Here is a 17,287-nt window from a genome sequence, read left to right as displayed (position 1 = left end):
CAAGCTCTTTATTCTATTTATGTCAAACTCAATCCTTCAGGCTTTGAGGCCGAAATGCCATTTGATATTTGTGAGATACCGAAGTAATAATGCATGAATTAGATAACTAATCAATATCGAAACGATCCTGTCTATTTTGGGATTACCGTCAGTCAGAAAGTAACAAGAATCATAAATCGTCGCTACTTCATGAGTATATCCTAAAAAAAAAAACTAAATACAAAGACCAAATCCCGCAATTAAGTAAGCATTTAGTCTGGACTGCAGTTTACTCCCTGGAATGCTCTTCAAGCCCACAGCTCCCGGATATCAACACCCCAAAACCATTGCGAGAAACCCATGGCTCCAGCGCTCATTAAAAATGCCATCAAGAGATTCACGCCATTATTGTCTAACCAGTCATGGCCAGTTTCAATGCGTCGACTTTCATGACTCTCTTCATGAGGGCGACCGGCCTGAGTTCCCGCTGAGGTGCCAGTTGCGCGGGTACCTCGCAGGATCGCAGTGTTGGCAACTGTCTCGGTGTTGCGAATCTCAGAGCTACCCGTCGTACTGGCAGAATGAGGATCGCTAGATATGCTTCCTGGCCTTGTAGATCCGGGGTGAAGTAGAACCTAGTGAGAGAAGCTAATTTAGAATCCAAGTAGCCCACGTAGTGTAGAAGCGAGGCGGTGATCGGCCTACCTTTCTACCCCCGCTGCCTTCCACAACCTTGCCGGTTCTCTTGTCCACAACGCTAGCTTGCAGAAGACCACCCAGCACGCTGTCCAGGATGCTTCCCAGAAGACCACATAACGTCACGGCAACAGTCCACATTGCACGTTCTTGAATTCCGGACTTCCCTGGGCAAAATGGAAGAACGAGTGCAGATGTCAAGGCGATTGAGAACGATCCCAACAGGCCCGCTCCAAGACCAGCTGCGGTAACGCCGCCATTCGTACCCGGGGGAACCTCGCGAAGTGTAAGGGAGGTAATAAGACGGGGCTTCGATTTAGAAAGTATGCCAAGTTCGGAGGAGAAGGTGTCGGCGGCAACAGCGGCGTAGTTTCTAACATGAATATCTAATAAGCAGAGGTTCAACCCGTAATGTGGAGAGAAACAATGGAGACACGTACGCAACAACACCGACCATTAGAATATCTGCGGGGTTCTGGCCGAAGGAGAAGCAAGTCTCCGTAGAGCTTCTAGCTAGGACAAGAGCATGGGCCACGCTAAGAGCAGTCGCCACAACGGAGTTCGCGAGAACCTGAATATGATTGCGGGGACCCTCGCCGCCTTCTGACCCAGTCGCTGAGAGTGTTTTCTGGGCTTTGATTTCGTGTTTGACCTGGGACCACATACAGATATCGTTAGCTTCATTTGCAGGCGGGGCGATTTGAACAACGAAGCTGGAAGCTAGTATGAGGTCAATATATCATGGTCCACTTACCTTAGTGGCCTTCGTTCCGCCGTAGTAGAAGACTGCCAGCAACGCAAAGGGGGTTGACCATGGATGGAGCGCGTGCGCGGTCGCTGACACACCGGCGACGACGAGGCCGAGCGGCGTGAGTGACTTGCGAGAAGCCGCACGATACACAAGTCCAGCGACGGCGAGGATGCCAATAATTGGCTTCATCGTGAGAGGCGAGAAATTTGGTGTAGTTTGAAAGGAGTACACACTGCCGTCATGACATGCGGCACAAGATCGCTGGAGCTTAAGTGGGCCTCGAACCGCGACCCGATCAACCCAACCATGGCGGTGAGACAGCCAGTCCTCGTCTGCCACCTCGATATCGCTGACTGCAATAAGCCACACTTCTCCTTTAAGAGGCTCGACAAAGATATGCAAGGTAAATGAGTTGAATTCTGACTTTTTGATCTCAATTCCAAATCTCGTCTGCCCAAGACGCGGTACCAAATTTCTAGAAGAGGCAAATTGAGGGGCATCATTGTGGTCCTTTCTCCAATTTGGAGAAGAGGATTTATCAGCAAGTAGACGAAAAATATCAATAAATTGAGTTTTATTTCATATGGGTTGTCCCCTGAGCAGGATGAGAAACTTGGTTGCATATATTTTTAATGAATGGTCCAAGAATGGCCTCTAAATCTCAGAGTCCACCATGCAAAGACCAATAATTTTTCCAGCAGAGATCTTACTTCTTATCGCACGCTTCTTGACACCGTGGGGCTTGATCAACTTATCCCGAGCAATACCAGGAATGGAACGAAGCTATAAACCAAAATATTGGACTCTGATTAATGATGAAATGGGCGATACGATTCTTCATATATCTGCCACCTATGGGTTGACGGGTATTATGGTCTCCCTGCTCACCAAAGACTTCAATATATCGATTCAGAATAACCGGGGATATACTGCTCTCCATCAAGCTTGCCAAAATGGACATAGGTCTGTCGCAGAAATATTGCTGCGATCTGGCTTGTCTTGCGATATTGCAGCTCAGGGAGGCGTCACAGCACTGCATTTGGCCATTGCCAGAAGGTGGACTGCTATGGTTCAATTGCTTGCAAATCATGTTTCCGATCTTTCAATTCTAACTCAAGGTAACTACTCGATTTTACATTGGGCAGTCGAAGCGGGAGATCTTGAAACTCTGAAACTTTTCTGGGCTCTTGGCTCGATGTCTCGCGACAGGACATATTTGGAAGAACATCATTGCATTGGGCAATCTCTGCAGGTAAAATGAAAGTTGTGCAGTTACTCATACAATTTGAAGTCCACCTATATATTTGAGATAGTGATGGAAATACTCCCCTGGACCTCGCCAAGCAGCAAGACAATCAGTTGATCACACACCAGCTGAAAGATTTGGAAAGAAGGGCCTTTATATCTTCGCTATATGATTCTGAGTTTTCTTAAATGGTTATTAGGGAAGGCTGTATGACGTCGTTGAAAAGGATGACTGGGCTCCTGTTTCTTATCTGTTGTTCAACTATACCTGGGCCATGAATTAGGTGCAGAACGTAAAATCTGGTAGCAGATTACAAGTGGAATCCGCTCTGTTCATTGGCTTCGCAAAAACGCCACAGCCCTGCCGTCACCGCGGCTTCCCTCACGGAACTAAACTCATCATCCCGTATAGCGCGATTGATGTCTGCATAACGAACTTCATCTTTGTCTGTATGAGCCTCCCCCCTCGCCCAGTCGTATTCTTCTTGTTACTCGTCTCTTCTTTCCAACGTGGGCATCGGGGTGGTACTGTTCCATGATGTGAATGTAGAGATCTCGAGATATATTCTCCGCGAGCCAGCACATGATTTGTCTTCCCTCGTCTTCTTTGCCAGGCATCACTAAATGGCGAAGCAGGACACCCTTTTTGGCAATGCCATCTGAAGTAAAAGAAAGATCTCCGACTTGGCGGTGCATTTCCTTCACACTCTCCATGGCCGTTTCAGTGTAGTTATCTGCTTTTAGTAAACGTTTCGAAGTATCAGCCCGCCACACCTTGAAGTCGGGGAGATATATATCGACCAGGCCATCGAGTAGTTGAAGAGACTCCATTGAATCGAAAGACGAGGTATTGTAAACAATAGGAATCCGGAGGCCCATCTCACGTGCCGTAAGAATTGAAAGAACAACCTGCGGAACTACATGCTCGGGTGTTACGAGGTTGATGTTATGGACATTACCAACCTCTTGTAGTTTCACATACCACTCAGCGAGCTCCTCCGGAGTGAGATCAAAACCGTTGCGTTGATGGGCTATGTCCTAAAGTAATTTATTTAGCTTGCCTGATTGACGGAAGCCAAAGCCAAAGAGTGGCCATACATGATTTTGACAAAAGACACAGCGTAAGTTGCATCCTGAAAAAAACACCGAGCCACTGCCATGGTATCCTTGTATGCATGGCTCCTCGCCACGATGCGGAGCGATCACGTTGACCTTTGCCGTCTCTGCTCCGATCAAACACATCCCCGTCGTCTCGTATCTATCAACCCCACATTTCCGTGGGCATAAGTTGCATTCGCGAAGGTGACCATATGCCAGAGAGCGTTTCTTAGAGGCATCAACGGAGCTAAGAAGTTGATATCGTGGGAGGTACTCGTCAAGAAGGAAGGCCGAAGGGATTCCGAGGAAACGTTTTGAAGTAATCGAGCTGCATGCGGGGAAAGCCCAAGGTAAGGATGCAATTCTGGGTGACGATCTAACGAAGGCAGCCATGGTGTCTCTTATTCTTCCATAGATGTGAGCATTCGGCTTTTACATTTGCGTCAGGCTCAGAAGTACTTTTATTGAATGGGAGAGTTGACTAAATAGAGAATTATGGACGGAGAAGGGAATAACTTTTAGGTTCAAGTGAGAGTCTTATCTCCTTGGTAACGTCATAGTCTTATCGAACCCCACACGAGTGGTTGTGAATAATGCCACATTCAAGGAAAATTATTCAAGGAAAATTTTCTGGTCCAGTCAAGTCTTCCGATCAGAAGATTTCGAAGAAAATTTGAAATGGGGAAGTGAGAATAGGATAGTTAGAAAATGTATACAGAAGAAGTTATTCAAAACCACGGTAAAAGTCGCTACCAAAAACATCCACAGAACTTCATCTCACTTTTTTCATCAAGTAATCACAAACAATTGCTCCATGGGCAAAACCATAGACTAGAATCGAACTGAAACTCTGAATTACCCGTTATTTTATTCGAGGAAGAACATACACCGGGGTTGGGTATTCCGTATGTGCCAAAAACAAAAAAAAGACAAATATCTGCGCTCCACTGCGCCACGGGGTATGTCCAATAGCACCAAAGAAATAGTAATATACAAAGGCTAAAAAGTCGAAATTCATATTCGTGCTTGGGATCGTGCGTGATTCGTATGCTGGAATCTCCACCTGCACTCGCGGAGCTCGAAAAGGGAAAAGAGAGAGAGAGAGGGTTGGCAAATCGATGTTCATCAAAACGAATTCGACCAGCCTGAAAAAGCAAATTGAGGGTTTCATAGAGCGAGACCACTACCATCTCCACTCCAGCGGTAGACGGCAAGGACTTCGCGCCGGCGCTGTTGCTGTTCACCAAAATCCTCAGGTACCCGCCCTCGGACCTGGGCAAGTGCCGAGCGCATTACCTTTCGGAATGTTCTCTTGAAATAAGATATTAGCATAAGGGCCAGAGCAGATATCTAGATGGAAACAGCTTACCTGATATTCTGTATTTAGCGTCACGACACAAGCTTCGTGTGCACGTACAATAGTCTCACAAGCCCGGACAACGTTGGGGCTAGCGTCGCCTTGCAGCTTGTCGGCAGTCAAAAGCAGCAGAAAGCTACCTTGCAAAAGATAGATTCCAAAGAAGAACGGCATAAAGCTTAGATCTGGGTCATACTCAAGAATGTCGGCTGCAGCCTCTGCAGCGCTCACAGCGTGGCCCATAGCTGTGATAAACGAATCAGATGAGATCCAGAGGTCGTTGTCATCAAGAAGATCGATTGGATCCCATTTGTCGGCAAGCAGGATATGAAGAACATGCATGATATGTGTGCCATACGCCACTACCATCTTGGTATGCACGATTGACTCGCTAACATGTGAACCGACAGTGCTACTATTTGAGCGCCCAGAGGGACTGACATGGTTGGGATGAGCACCCTCCATTGCTGTGTCGTTGTCACCTCCCCCAAGAGCAAGCGAGCTGGTATAGCGAGCTTCAAATTCTTTGAGACTTTGCGCATAGACGTCTAGCTGTCGAGTAATTTCCATTGCCTGTCTTTCCCACTCCCCACTATTGCGGAAATGAAGGCCAAACCGAGGATGATTGCGGGCATGGTGCAAGTCCACAATTTCGCCAAGAATGGACATCAAGGGTAGAAAGTAACCAAACGTACTGTGACTCGTACATTCGAAAGCAGGGCCTGATCGTCGGTAGCCAGCGGCAGAGAAATCACCCGCTTGCCAAAGATCATCATTCATTGGCTGCAGCAGACTCTCACATTCCTTATCCAGCAGCGTCAGTGGTCGGTTATAGCAAAGTGCCAAATGCCGATCCATAACATATAGCAGCCACCAAATACGGCGGCGTTCTTCACGCTCTTCTTCTGTAAGGTTGACCGAAGAGCTTCCCGGTCCGTGGCCCATGGAGTTCAACAACGATGATGATTGTCTCTTGCCATTCAAATCCAACTCCGAGTCACCCTCCAAGTCCCCATCTTGACGATTCGTTGCGTTTGGTGGTAACTCTCGACCAAGTTTGAGCTCGCGCGCAAGTGACCAAGCGGAAGTCCACCAGCGCATACTCGCTGCTTTATACTCGCTCGCCGAAACGACTGTTGCCAAGTGCACATAGGTAGCAACGTCATCCACGGCACAAGTTGCGCTGCTTTGGGCACCTAGCTGATCCATTGAGACGCCGAATCCTCCCAAGGCCACGCCATTGATTACCATATTGGCAGCATAGTTGGGGGATGCTTCGCCGGTAGCGGGCCCATGAATCAATGGTCGCAGCAAGCCGATCGTGAGCTCCAAGAGCTTCTGACAAACACGTCCACGTGCCGATGGAGGCGATGTTAAGAATGCGGCTTCGCTTGTCTGTGCCGCTACCCACAGCATACTGGCCAAAAGGCCAGGGCTACAAACCCTAGGCTTGGTTGGATGGAGGAATGATTGCTTGCGGAATACGAAGCCAACGACATAAGGTGATAAGGGAGAAAGATGTGACGAGGAGGAGCTTGTGAAGTAAACATCCAAAAGGTCGCAGGCTAAGGATTGGGGTATGATAGAGGCGATGTGGGGAAGAACCGGTTGCAAGACAGGGTATCTTAGTGAACTCGAGAACGGGGCCATGCTGAACGAGGGAAAGTTTGCAGGAGATGGAGACGGGAGTGGAAGCCAGCTGGGCGATTGTGCTGGTGGAGAAAACCCTAAAAACGAAGCAGATGGATTTTCTGTTGACCCTCCAAGGCGAAACTGATTCATTGATGTCGAATTTGCCTCCTGCGAATGCATCAATGGATAAGTCCCGCCATCATGATACCCTGACCCAAATCCCTGAGAGTGAAGCATTGCGGATGGCGAGCGGGGATTTCCATTCTGGTGCATCATTTGCAACGAGCGGAGATCAGGGACAGAAATGGGTGGTCGATTAGATTCCGGTATATTCCCATAGTTGAGAGAGATGTCATCGATGCTGGTGCCCACTGGTTGCTGGGTATGCGGGGTTTGCTGCATCCTACCTAAGCCAGGAACACTGGGATTGCGTAGCTGCGTCTGTGTTGACTCCGGGGCCGGACGACCAGTATCAAAGGCAGAATCATAGGGGTCATTAACCTGATGCGTTGCATGTCCATTTGGAGAATTCCCCTGCGCGGACCCATCCTTCACGAGGGTATCACCATTGGACGTTGCAGCGGCCGCGGCTGCTGCAATATCTTTCTTGGAGGCCTTGCCCCGCTTTTTTCGCTCACGCGCATACTCACAGCTGAGTCCGAATTCGATACAGTGTGCGCAAGGCTGCTGTCCGTCGCATTTGGTCCGCAACTGATTACATTGGTCGCAAGCCCGGCTAATCCTCCTCCGAACGGGAGTAGCGTTTGAATTCTTGCGAATAGCCGATCGAGCTTCAGCTAAGGCATCGCGAGGCTGTAAGGACGATTTTTCGCTGGCTGGGGCGCTATTTTGATCGCCGTAGGGTTGCAAATGTAGCGCTTCGGAATAATCGAGTGGTTTGCTTTCGGGATCGGTCGGCGGATTGGACGACGCGCCGGCTTGCCGGGCTAGTTGCAGCTGCTCAAGCGCATACTGCGATCCCTCTGCGAGAGTATCCAAGCCGGGGGTCTGAGATTGGGACATTCGATTGGGTTGCGGTCGAGACGAGAAGGGAGAGTAGGAACTGGCGAGTGATTGGAGAGAGGTCGCCGACATGCTTCTCCGCGTGACTAGACTTGCAGCGGCATAGAGCCCGAGCCGATCCAAAAGACCTGGCCGGAATCGCTACAAACACGCAGGCGGTCAGATCGTGTGCGAGAATTCTATTACCGGAAAGCGAAGGGTGTCAGGAGTCGAGCGACATTTCTAGGTGGTCTGTGTCAGAGAGGGAAGGGAGTACCCCAGACTGCAGTGGAGGCGAGCCGACCCTTTTTTTCGGATCCGAGCGCCGGGAAGCTTAGTCGGGAGGCGTTTTCTGCCGGTCTTGGGATGGAAAGGGCTACAAGTGGAGAGTGCCCGAGATCTGATCGGAATTGCGACAAGAGAGGGTTGTCCGCGAACGATGCCAAAGAAGAGTGTTTGCAAGATGCAAGATTTGGAGGGGGAAAACCTGGAGAAGGCGGGGAAAGGCACGTGGTGTTGAGGGCTCCGGAGGGCCGTTCTCAAGGGACAGGACAAAAAGGGTCCTCCCAAGGACAATTACGGCCACGCAAGATTGAACAATTAGGTTAGAACTACAGGACGAACTCGTTTTCAAAGTCCGGTCGGTGCCAGATCATGAACCTCCCCTGTCATCCTACCACCCTCTAGGGCGGGGAGAGTTGCAGTGCGGAGTGCAGAGCTTCGCTTCGCAGGTCCCGCAAGCGAATGCCGGTCGAGCGGCATTGAGGTCGGGACAGACGGCCCCCGGCCAAAATAACACTATCAACCCACATATGTCTTCCCTCCCAAAAGAATGGGCGGTGGCGACCTGAAACAAATTACTTAACCCATTCTTCGTTGACCTGATCAGCCCAAATGCCACAGAATAGCCAGTCGGAAACTCCCTTGCCCCCTTCCGATACCCAAGCGGTTCGAAAAATGGCGAAAATCCGCGTTGCCAACAGCCAAAGGGGGCATAGACAAAAAGAGTTCAGGCATTTGCTCAGTAGCAAGGGCCTTATATTTCCAGGGACCCCTGTTTCTCACTTATTTGCCACATACCGGTTGACATTTAGCAAAATCTCAACAGAAGTAGGGGGCTAGAGCAGGCCGACACATCCTCCACTAGCAGACACGAGAGAAACACGTTGCCGCAATTCATTGAACCACCCACGGCGTGGCTATAGGCTAACTAGGCTAATCGATGTTCCTGCTTCTGGATCATCGCCTGATCAACAGGAAGGCCCGGATTGCTCTCGAGTCGGGATTTCTTCAGTCTAGCCTTAGATCCGGCTTTTTGCAGCGCCCTTTTGCCTAAATGAATTTCCGGGCAAAGCCTCGAAAGGGTCCGGGCGCTAGCACTAAATACACTATTTCGTAGTTTTCGAAAGGGGCAAATGCCAATATGGTCGTGCGAAGACCGTGGCATTAGGAACGACACCGTCCTTTCTAGGCAGCATTCCACTGGGCTAAAAAGATCTATCAAAAAGGTATATCGAGATCTCTGTTTAGTGCTCGAATTGGAGTAGCAAGGGGCATGTTATTATTAGCCCAGTACTTCGACCTAGTCACTCAATCGACATGAAACTCGTAATGAGAAATTTCCACAGACCAAGCCGTAGGATGTAACATCAGGATCTAACATCAAAGGAGGGCTCTTGAGCTATCAACCAGGATAGAACAAGTTTTTCTCTCCGGTATCACCCGTCTCGAAGTTCCTACTCCTACCGTTGACTGGAATTGAGGGCTAAATGATGAATTCGAGTTATTTATTCGTTCAGTGTTTGCCTACTCGGAACCAGTGTTGTCTTGCTCATATTTCAACAACTCAGATTTAAGCTACTGGAAAAGGGTATGAAATACGGCTCCATACGCTTCCTTTCTTCAAGATCTATCCACCTCTCCGGCCTGTATTCATCAGGGTTAGGGAAGATCTCAGGATCTCGATGGGATCCATAGATGGTCATGTATACTGTTGTATCGCCAGGGATAAACCAATTCAAGATTTCCGCTCCCTCCTATTTCTCCATAAGAGAATCGCACTACGACTCTGAATGAGCATGTGATTCAAAACAGCATAGCCTTGGCAAGAAAACTGAGACACATGGTGAACTAGGAGCACTGTTATTTGGTGCTTTTAAAATGGTGCTTCTCCATTGGTCTATCCTAATTTTTAGAAGAAATTAGGCAACAAAGTGTTTTTGTTCTAGGGCAAGACGTAGCCTCCATCAATGAGCACGTCACTACCGGTCATGTAAGTCGAGGCGTCACTGGCAAGGTAAAGATACAGGCCTTTAATCTCCTTGACGTGGCCTTGCCGTCCCATTACAGACATGCGGTACGCTTCATTGATGGCCAATGGACTCGCCCCCATCTTGGTATCGAAAAAGCCCGGCGAGACGATGTTGACTCGCGCAAACTCCCGCCACTCACGGGCTAAGGACTTTCCGAAATGAGTCACATATGCCTTCGTAGCATTATAAACAGGTTGGTCAACAGGAACATTGACGATGTGACCACTCATACTGGAAGTGATAATAAGATTACCGAATCCCTGGCGCTGGAAGATTTCGCCAATATATTTGGCACAGTAAACTATTCCATCGACTAAAAAAATATTATAGGACAGTTCTTTTGGGCTAGGAAAGAGAGTTTGAATGAAACCTACCGTTGACAGACATCTGCTTCCGATACTCGCTCAAAGTCTGTTCCAAAATTGGCTTTGAAATAGCCATACCTGTTTCACAGTGAGATATTTTTAGGGAGCAATGAGGATATAGTATTATGATTGGACAAACCTGCATTTGCAATAAAAACATCGATCTTGCCAAATTCTTTGACGACCTGTGTAATAGTCTGGGAGACCTGCGTAGGGTCGGAAACTAGGTATGAAAGATGAGCTCTCTGTATCAAAGATGTATAGATGCTAGGAGAAAATACCGTCCACCTTATAGGCTGCAACTTTAACATCATTCTCCCTAGCTATTTCCTCAGACTTCTCAATTGCGGCGTCATTTCTAAAAATTCTAATTTCAATACAAAATTTTCAATTCACGATCCAACGGAGTCACTTACGAGTTATACCACATTGCAATGCTAGCACCTGCCTCGGCCATCGCCTCAGCTACTGCGAGGCCAATGCCATCAGCAGAGCCGGTGATGGCTACAACCTTCCCGTTGAGGCGAAATTGTTCCAGCACATTGGATGGCGTATTAGGAAAAGGCCGAGGATAACCATCCCGGCCTTCAGTGCATTCTTCAATTGACATGGACATTTCGAAAATCGGGTGATGTGTTGTGATCGAAGCACAACAGAACATATTCTCAGAAGGCCTTTCTTATATGATTCGGGTATATTGGGGCGCCCCGCCTTGTCTCTTCGGCCCACTGTTAACCGAAGAAATCATCCATCTGTTACGTGAGGAGCTATTTCCGAGAGTCACATCTTGGGGGTATTTGCTTTTTTTCTTCTTTCAACGGTTCTATTTGGTCTCGGAATATCTTATCTAGGTGCAGTATTTGGATCGAGGTATGACTTGTGAGGAAACGAGGTCGTAGAGGAATACGCTCACATTTGATCGATGACTTGCACGGCCTAAAATTACCCGAGCAGAGAAACTTGACCCCGTCCGGGGCAGTCTGGGGTCGTTGTGATTCGTATTCCGGCCCACCAGTCTATGAGGGCACCGAACACGACGGCATCTCATTTGCCACGGCCGGCGGCCTCCTCCGCCCCGACCAAACCTCGGGTGTACTAAACGGGAAAGCGATTAGGTAGTATCCTGAGCCATTTATAGGAGCAGGCATAAAATATTCCTACCTGCTATCCAGCGGCCACAGATCATATTAAGACATCAGATGACGGCCTGCATGACTGAAAAGACCAACGTATCGAAGGTTTCAACCTCTCTTCGGACTGGCCGAGCAGATTTAAGTGCGTCGCTTTTTATTTCCATTCTTAAACTTGATTTACTTCAGAATTTAGCTCCCTCTGTTCTGTGACTTGAATTTCCTCTCGTCTGTCAATCCCGCTTATAATATGGCTTCTTCAACCGATGTGACCGACCGCGACGCCCTCACCGCGCGGATCATTCCGTCGATGATTCTCAGTGATGGTGGCCCCACTTCGATGACCCCGCCTCCAACCTTTACAATTGAGGCTGACCCAGCCGTTGGGGCCCAGAAGCGATTTCATGTACAAGGCAATGCTGTTATTGCTGGAGGCACTGGTACACTGGGTCTTCAAGCCTGCGAAGCTCTTCTTGAGCATGGTCTTCAGGGACTAATGATAATTGATCTCAACCCTATAAACGGGGAGAAGGAGATCGCGAAAATGCGGACGAGGTTTCCCGATGCAAAGATCTGCACTCAAAGGGTCGATATTACCGATGAATCTGCCGTTCAAGAAGCGATGGAGGCAACCACCCAAGTGCTAGGATCAATCGATACTCTAGTTTGTTTTGCTGGGGTTGTGGGAACCATGGAGAGCCTTGACATGCCGGTGTCTCAATGGCGCAAAATCCTTGACATCAATACGACGGGTTCGTTCATCTGCGCACAGGCCGCCGCGCAACAGATGGTAAAGAAAGGGACGGGAGGATCCATTACATTCGTGGCATCTATCTCCGCTCATCGCGTGAACTATCCTCAACCTCAGGTAGCATACAACGTCAGCAAAGCGGCACTTTTGATGCTCAAGAGTAGCCTCGCTGCAGAGTGGGCCCGATATGGCATTCGGACAAATAGCGTGAGCCCAGGATATATGGATACCATTTTGAATGAAGGAGCTGGCCTAGATCGCCACAGACAGATCTGGGCGGAAAGAAATCCAAGCGGCCGAATGGGTAGCCCATCTGAACTTACCGGAGCAATTGTCCTCCTCGCCAGCTCAGCAGGCTCGTATATCAATGGTTCGGATATAGTTGTTGATGGCGGTGCAATCGTGTTTTAGATTCCGTGCTTGAGGTATACTACGTTTCAATTTTAATTGAGAGTGTATTTCCTTCCCATATACTTCAAAAACGTGAATATCACGGTTTGCGCTCTAATTTTCCAATTCTTTTATGAACTAAAGTCGTTCTTGAAGATGCAGGCTAAATTTGTACTCTTATTCCCATGACCTTTGCGCTCCATATTTAATTCGGGAGTTTATGCAGATTTCCCAGGACAGATGAAGGTGGATCATTGGATTACATTTTCACTATATTAAATCAAGAGGGCTCAGGTCATCTTGATGGCTCACATCATGGTTTCAACCTGACCATGGGCAGACATATGAGCTGAAGGAATACAATACGAACAAGAGAATTCTATATGCATTGAAGCTAAATCGAATCCTCTCTTTTTTGAATGCATTCTCCTCGCCGTAAGTACTTATGAAGAACTTATTAACTTATTTTCAATTGTCATTCTTTTTTGAAAGTTTAATATTGAACTAGATAGAATTAGTGCCAGCAGACCTTTCACAGATACATGTTGGCGGAATAAGAGGATAAACTGCCTTGATTCGCAATAGCAAGCAGAATTGACTTTGGAAATCCTCAAATAGTAGGTGCTCTTCCTGATTTAGGCTATCAAGCCTATTCGAATTAAAGAGAGACTCCCAGTATTTTAAATCTTATCTATGATTGTTGGAGGTAATTGAGAGGCAAATTATGAGAAATAAACTAAAATAAAGTCTCATTACATATTCTTTTGCGTATCTCGACTTGCTTCGCACCAACTCTGGGGGTTCCAAAGAGTAGCAACTGCACCATACGGCCCCGGATCTCCGCACATTTGGCTATGTAGCAGCAGATTGTTCAATGTTAAATCAGTTCATCTCGACCCCCCATCTTTCTTGGCCAATCTGTCAAAGTCAAATGGACCGAGGCAGATTTAGTTTGAAATTGGTCGACAGACATCAAATCTTAGTGCTAAGATAATTGAAAATATGTGCTGGTAATTTTGGATTCAAAAATGGCCCACGTGAGCGCTATTCAAGATTTTTACCGGACACTATGGTCATCTTTCATTACGTGCCATCTCCAGTCAATTTTGGTTCGATTTCAAATGCTTCCAGATACTTCCAAGCGCTACGTCCTATTTCAAGATGCTCACATAGCCTGGTAATCAATTTTATAGGCATTTCAACTATTAATCCCGCGTATAACCCCTCTCCCGCCATATTGAATGAGGTCAATTGGAATGAAGTCGAGGTGAAGAAATTGAGATGAAGATAATAGCATGCTGAAATGTTCTCGGCTCAATGCATTGAACATGTCAATACTGGGTTTTCATATCACTAGAGTTTCCAGATAACTAGTCTTTAGATTTGAAGCTGAGTTCTATAATATTCAGCCACCTATTCGCTGCAACTTACTATTTAGCAATTTATACTCAATTATGTTTTGATATTCGTTCCATCAATTTCTCGGCTTCGATTCTAATCTTCATGATACAGCGGAAAAATGACATTTGTCTTCCCATTATAGTAAATCCTCTTTGTCTAGGATCTTTTGTTTTTCCACCAGCTCTGTTAATTAGCCTTAGTAGGTGTTGATCTATTCAATATATTCCAAAGTATGCTCAAGGATTATAATCAGTGCTGGTGGACTCCCAGGCATCTGAGGTACGCCTAATCTGCTACTGCAAGATCAATGGATGTGAAAGATACGAGTCGCATCACCACGTGTATGACGATGTAAGCCTTCTCTAGGTATTTACTAGGCGTTATAAATAGATCTTCTTCCTTCCAAGCTTCTATGGTTATTAAAAGTCAATTATCAATTATGATCGGCCCTCCGTTTATTTTTTTTCAGGAGCATTAGTGCATGTCAAAGGACTGAGAAAGATGAAAGAATAACGGGGGTGTTAATGCGAGATGAAAGAAACTTTTATGTCTTTGTTAAGGGGTGATAGGCAGGGTACGTACTCAAGCCCCGCATACACTATGTCCAAAATGCCTGCTAGCTTGCGTGAGTCTGCATGTTATGTCCGTGCGGGAGCTCCATATGCCGTGCTACTATTGGCCATAAGCCTGGCAATGCAGCTGCAATTCTGTCATCACGACAACCTGATCCAATGAGAGTGGGCTTATTGCTTTTTGGAGGGACACGCGTTACGGAATGTGCTTTGCTTCTCAAGCCCTTTAATTATTGAGAGCCTTGATTACCCACTTTCTGACCCTTTACCCCGAGACTTCTTTCAACCTTTCATGAGTATCCATATCTCTGACAAAGCGGAAATTTGGAATGGATTTCGATTTCATCTTGAAATGGACTTCAGAGTTCACGCCTCTGGCCTTGTCATTCATGTTATTGGGGAGTATCTTTCATATCGGAATTCACAGCCATGAGATTGATAATTCCCTGGGAAGCTTACTCATTGCGTTCTTGCTTTCCTGGACTGGTCTGACCGCATATTTTGCTAATGTGTTCGGCCTTCGGGTTCTTGATGCATTCATAAAATCTTCTCTCTCATGTGCTTTCTTCTTTGTGGGGTTAGCTACCAGTATGCTATTCTATCGAATATTTTTCCATCGCCTTCGGCATTTTCCTGGAAGGTTGGGAGCCAGGATCAGCCGCTTTTATACTGTGTGGGTTGTCAAAAAGTCAGGCTATCAGTATCATATGGAATTAGAGAGGTTACATAAGCAGTATGGAGATTTCGTTCGAACTGGTGATTATCCTGTTATTTGACCTTGATTAGAAATTTCGCTGACCATGCGATAGGACCTCGCGAGCTCTCTATCAATCGTGCTTCGGCTGTACAGCTCGTCCATGGATCTCTATCCAATTGCTCAAAAGCACCATTCTATAGTCAGAATTCCGATAATCCCGATAATGTAGCTGTTCTCGGCTTGAGAAATCCCAAATTACATCATCTCCGCCGTCGAGCGTGGGACAGAGGGTTCAGCACAAAAGGTACTGTGATAGTATGCAAACTTGTCAAATATGGACGGGAAGTAGGCTGACTACATTTCTACATTATTAACTTCTAGCTCTTTTAGGGTACCAGCCTCAAATTCAGAAAAGGCTAGAGTCGTTAATTAAGCAGCTTCATGAACGACAAGGTGTGAGTATTGATATTACTAAATGGGCAATGTATTTCACATTTGATGTTATGGGGGAAATTGCTTTTAGTAAAGATTTCAAACAACTTGAACATGCAACGGAGCATTTCGCAATCAAGGCTATGCATGCGCAGATGAACATGATAGGTCTTGTTGGCAAGGTCCCATGGCTTATTGCTGTTCTATCCGCCATTCCCGGTCTTGGTGGACCATACAAGACGTTTATGAAATACACTACGGAGCAAATAGAGAAACGAAAGACAGTAGGTTACCACGGCCTAGACTTTTCAGTGCAGCGTTAACTTCAATCAGGTCTGGTATCAAGAAACCGAGAAGAAGCCTACAGATGTCGTTTCTTGGTTGTTAAAGGCGAAAGATGATGGCGATCCTTCCGCTCCTCCTACAGACGGAGCACTGTACGATGAAGGAAGACTGGTAATCATTGCTGGCAGGTAAGCTAAACTCTGCACGCTTACACTTCTGCCCCTATTTGAATAAGTCTAAATAAGATAGTGATACTACTGGTGTTACCCTCGCGCATATATTGTTTTATCTGGCGACACATCCACATGTGTACCAAAGACTACAGAAGAGCGTTGAGGAAGCAGGAGGAACCGATAACCCTATGGCTCCTTTTCCTTATGTTGATGCTATTATAAACGAAACCCTTCGACTGAAACCTGTCGTCCCCAGTGGACAACCACGGGTTACTCCACCGGAAGGATTAGTGATCGATGAGGTGTCGATTCCTGGAGATACCATCATCATCGTTCCGCAATATCTCGTACAACGAGATCCACGCAACTTCAAACTTCCGTTGGAATTTATTCCAGAAAGATGGCTTGATGAACAAAAGGAGCTCGTTTTAGATGATCGCGCCTTTTACCCATTTAGTATAGGTGGGAATTTCTTGACTATAAAAAGAGATGGGATGTGTTTTGCTGATGATTCCTTAGGTCCATATATTTGTGTCGGAAGGCAGTTGGCGTATCTTAAACTGCGAATGGCGTTGATCTCCATTGCAAGGGAATTTGACATATCACTTGCTCCAGGAGAAAACGGTAAATCATTCAATGAAGATGTTAAGGATACATTTACGATGGAAGTGCAGCCTCTTCAAATGGTGTTTAGGCGGCGAACCCCTGAATCCTGATGATAGGTTCTAAATTAAGGCCACCGCCATCTTTCGGGCTTTGATATTTCTGACGAATAGATGGCTTTGCACAAGGAGGATAGCTGTGATAACTAGCCATGAGCAAACCCTAATTCATGTAAGAAGAACAAAAATCTTCATTCAAATTGCAACATATCTCCTTGCCGCTTATTTATCATTTAAGTAATTTAGAGCCATTCGAACAATGAGGAGAGATGTGACGCCAAGCGATTTTGTCTCGCTCAAGGCAAAGCTATAGCCTCCTGTGTCGGAAGTAAACTCTGAATTATTAGAAGAGGTATT

The 17,287-nt window shown here is 46.8% G+C and overlaps 6 protein-coding genes across 6 annotated transcripts; 2 read left to right on the top strand and 4 right to left on the bottom strand.

Annotated features, from left to right (window-relative positions):
• Positions 1-287: 287 nt before the first annotated feature.
• N7462_004876 (DUF92 domain-containing protein) lies at positions 288-1,615 on the bottom strand (the record flags this gene model as incomplete). The annotated part of the gene is made up of 4 exons (XM_057076601.1): positions 288-614; positions 685-1,048; positions 1,116-1,327; positions 1,430-1,615. The coding sequence occupies 4 exons, from the start codon at positions 1,613-1,615 to the stop codon at positions 288-290; spliced, it is 1,089 nt and encodes a 362-aa protein (XP_056936106.1).
• Positions 1,616-3,109: 1,494 nt separating this feature from the next.
• N7462_004875 (putative pyruvate formate lyase activating enzyme) lies at positions 3,110-4,162 on the bottom strand (the record flags this gene model as incomplete). The annotated part of the gene is made up of 2 exons (XM_057076600.1): positions 3,110-3,709; positions 3,770-4,162. The coding sequence occupies 2 exons, from the start codon at positions 4,160-4,162 to the stop codon at positions 3,110-3,112; spliced, it is 993 nt and encodes a 330-aa protein (XP_056936105.1).
• A 774-nt stretch (positions 4,163-4,936) lies between these two features.
• On the bottom strand, positions 4,937-7,853 carry xlnR (putative C6 transcription factor; the record flags this gene model as incomplete). Its single annotated transcript, XM_057076599.1, has 2 exons — positions 4,937-5,080; positions 5,139-7,853. 2 exons carry the CDS (start codon positions 7,851-7,853, stop codon positions 4,937-4,939), a joined length of 2,859 nt encoding a protein of 952 aa, XP_056936104.1.
• Positions 7,854-9,984: 2,131 nt separating this feature from the next.
• N7462_004873 (l-xylulose reductase) lies at positions 9,985-11,053 on the bottom strand (the record flags this gene model as incomplete). Its single annotated transcript, XM_057076598.1, has 5 exons — positions 9,985-10,385; positions 10,447-10,515; positions 10,577-10,660; positions 10,719-10,795; positions 10,854-11,053. The coding sequence occupies 5 exons, from the start codon at positions 11,051-11,053 to the stop codon at positions 9,985-9,987; spliced, it is 831 nt and encodes a 276-aa protein (XP_056936103.1).
• Positions 11,054-11,817: 764 nt separating this feature from the next.
• N7462_004872 (oxidoreductase, short chain dehydrogenase/reductase family) lies at positions 11,818-12,729 on the top strand (the record flags this gene model as incomplete). Its single annotated transcript, XM_057076597.1, has 1 exon — positions 11,818-12,729. One exon carries the CDS (start codon positions 11,818-11,820, stop codon positions 12,727-12,729), a length of 912 nt encoding a protein of 303 aa, XP_056936102.1.
• Positions 12,730-15,860: 3,131 nt separating this feature from the next.
• N7462_004871 (uncharacterized protein) lies at positions 15,861-16,984 on the top strand (the record flags this gene model as incomplete). Its single annotated transcript, XM_057076596.1, has 4 exons — positions 15,861-16,094; positions 16,144-16,283; positions 16,345-16,730; positions 16,788-16,984. 4 exons carry the CDS (start codon positions 15,861-15,863, stop codon positions 16,982-16,984), a joined length of 957 nt encoding a protein of 318 aa, XP_056936101.1.
• Positions 16,985-17,287: the final 303 nt, after the last annotated feature.

The sequence above is a fragment of the Penicillium macrosclerotiorum genome, assembly GCF_028827735.1.
Source record: "Penicillium macrosclerotiorum strain IBT 26536 chromosome Unknown utg000003l_segment0_segment0, whole genome shotgun sequence".
Classification (NCBI taxonomy): Eukaryota; Fungi; Ascomycota; class Eurotiomycetes; order Eurotiales; family Aspergillaceae; genus Penicillium; species Penicillium macrosclerotiorum.
This window is presented reverse-complemented; position numbering and strand designations above follow the sequence as displayed.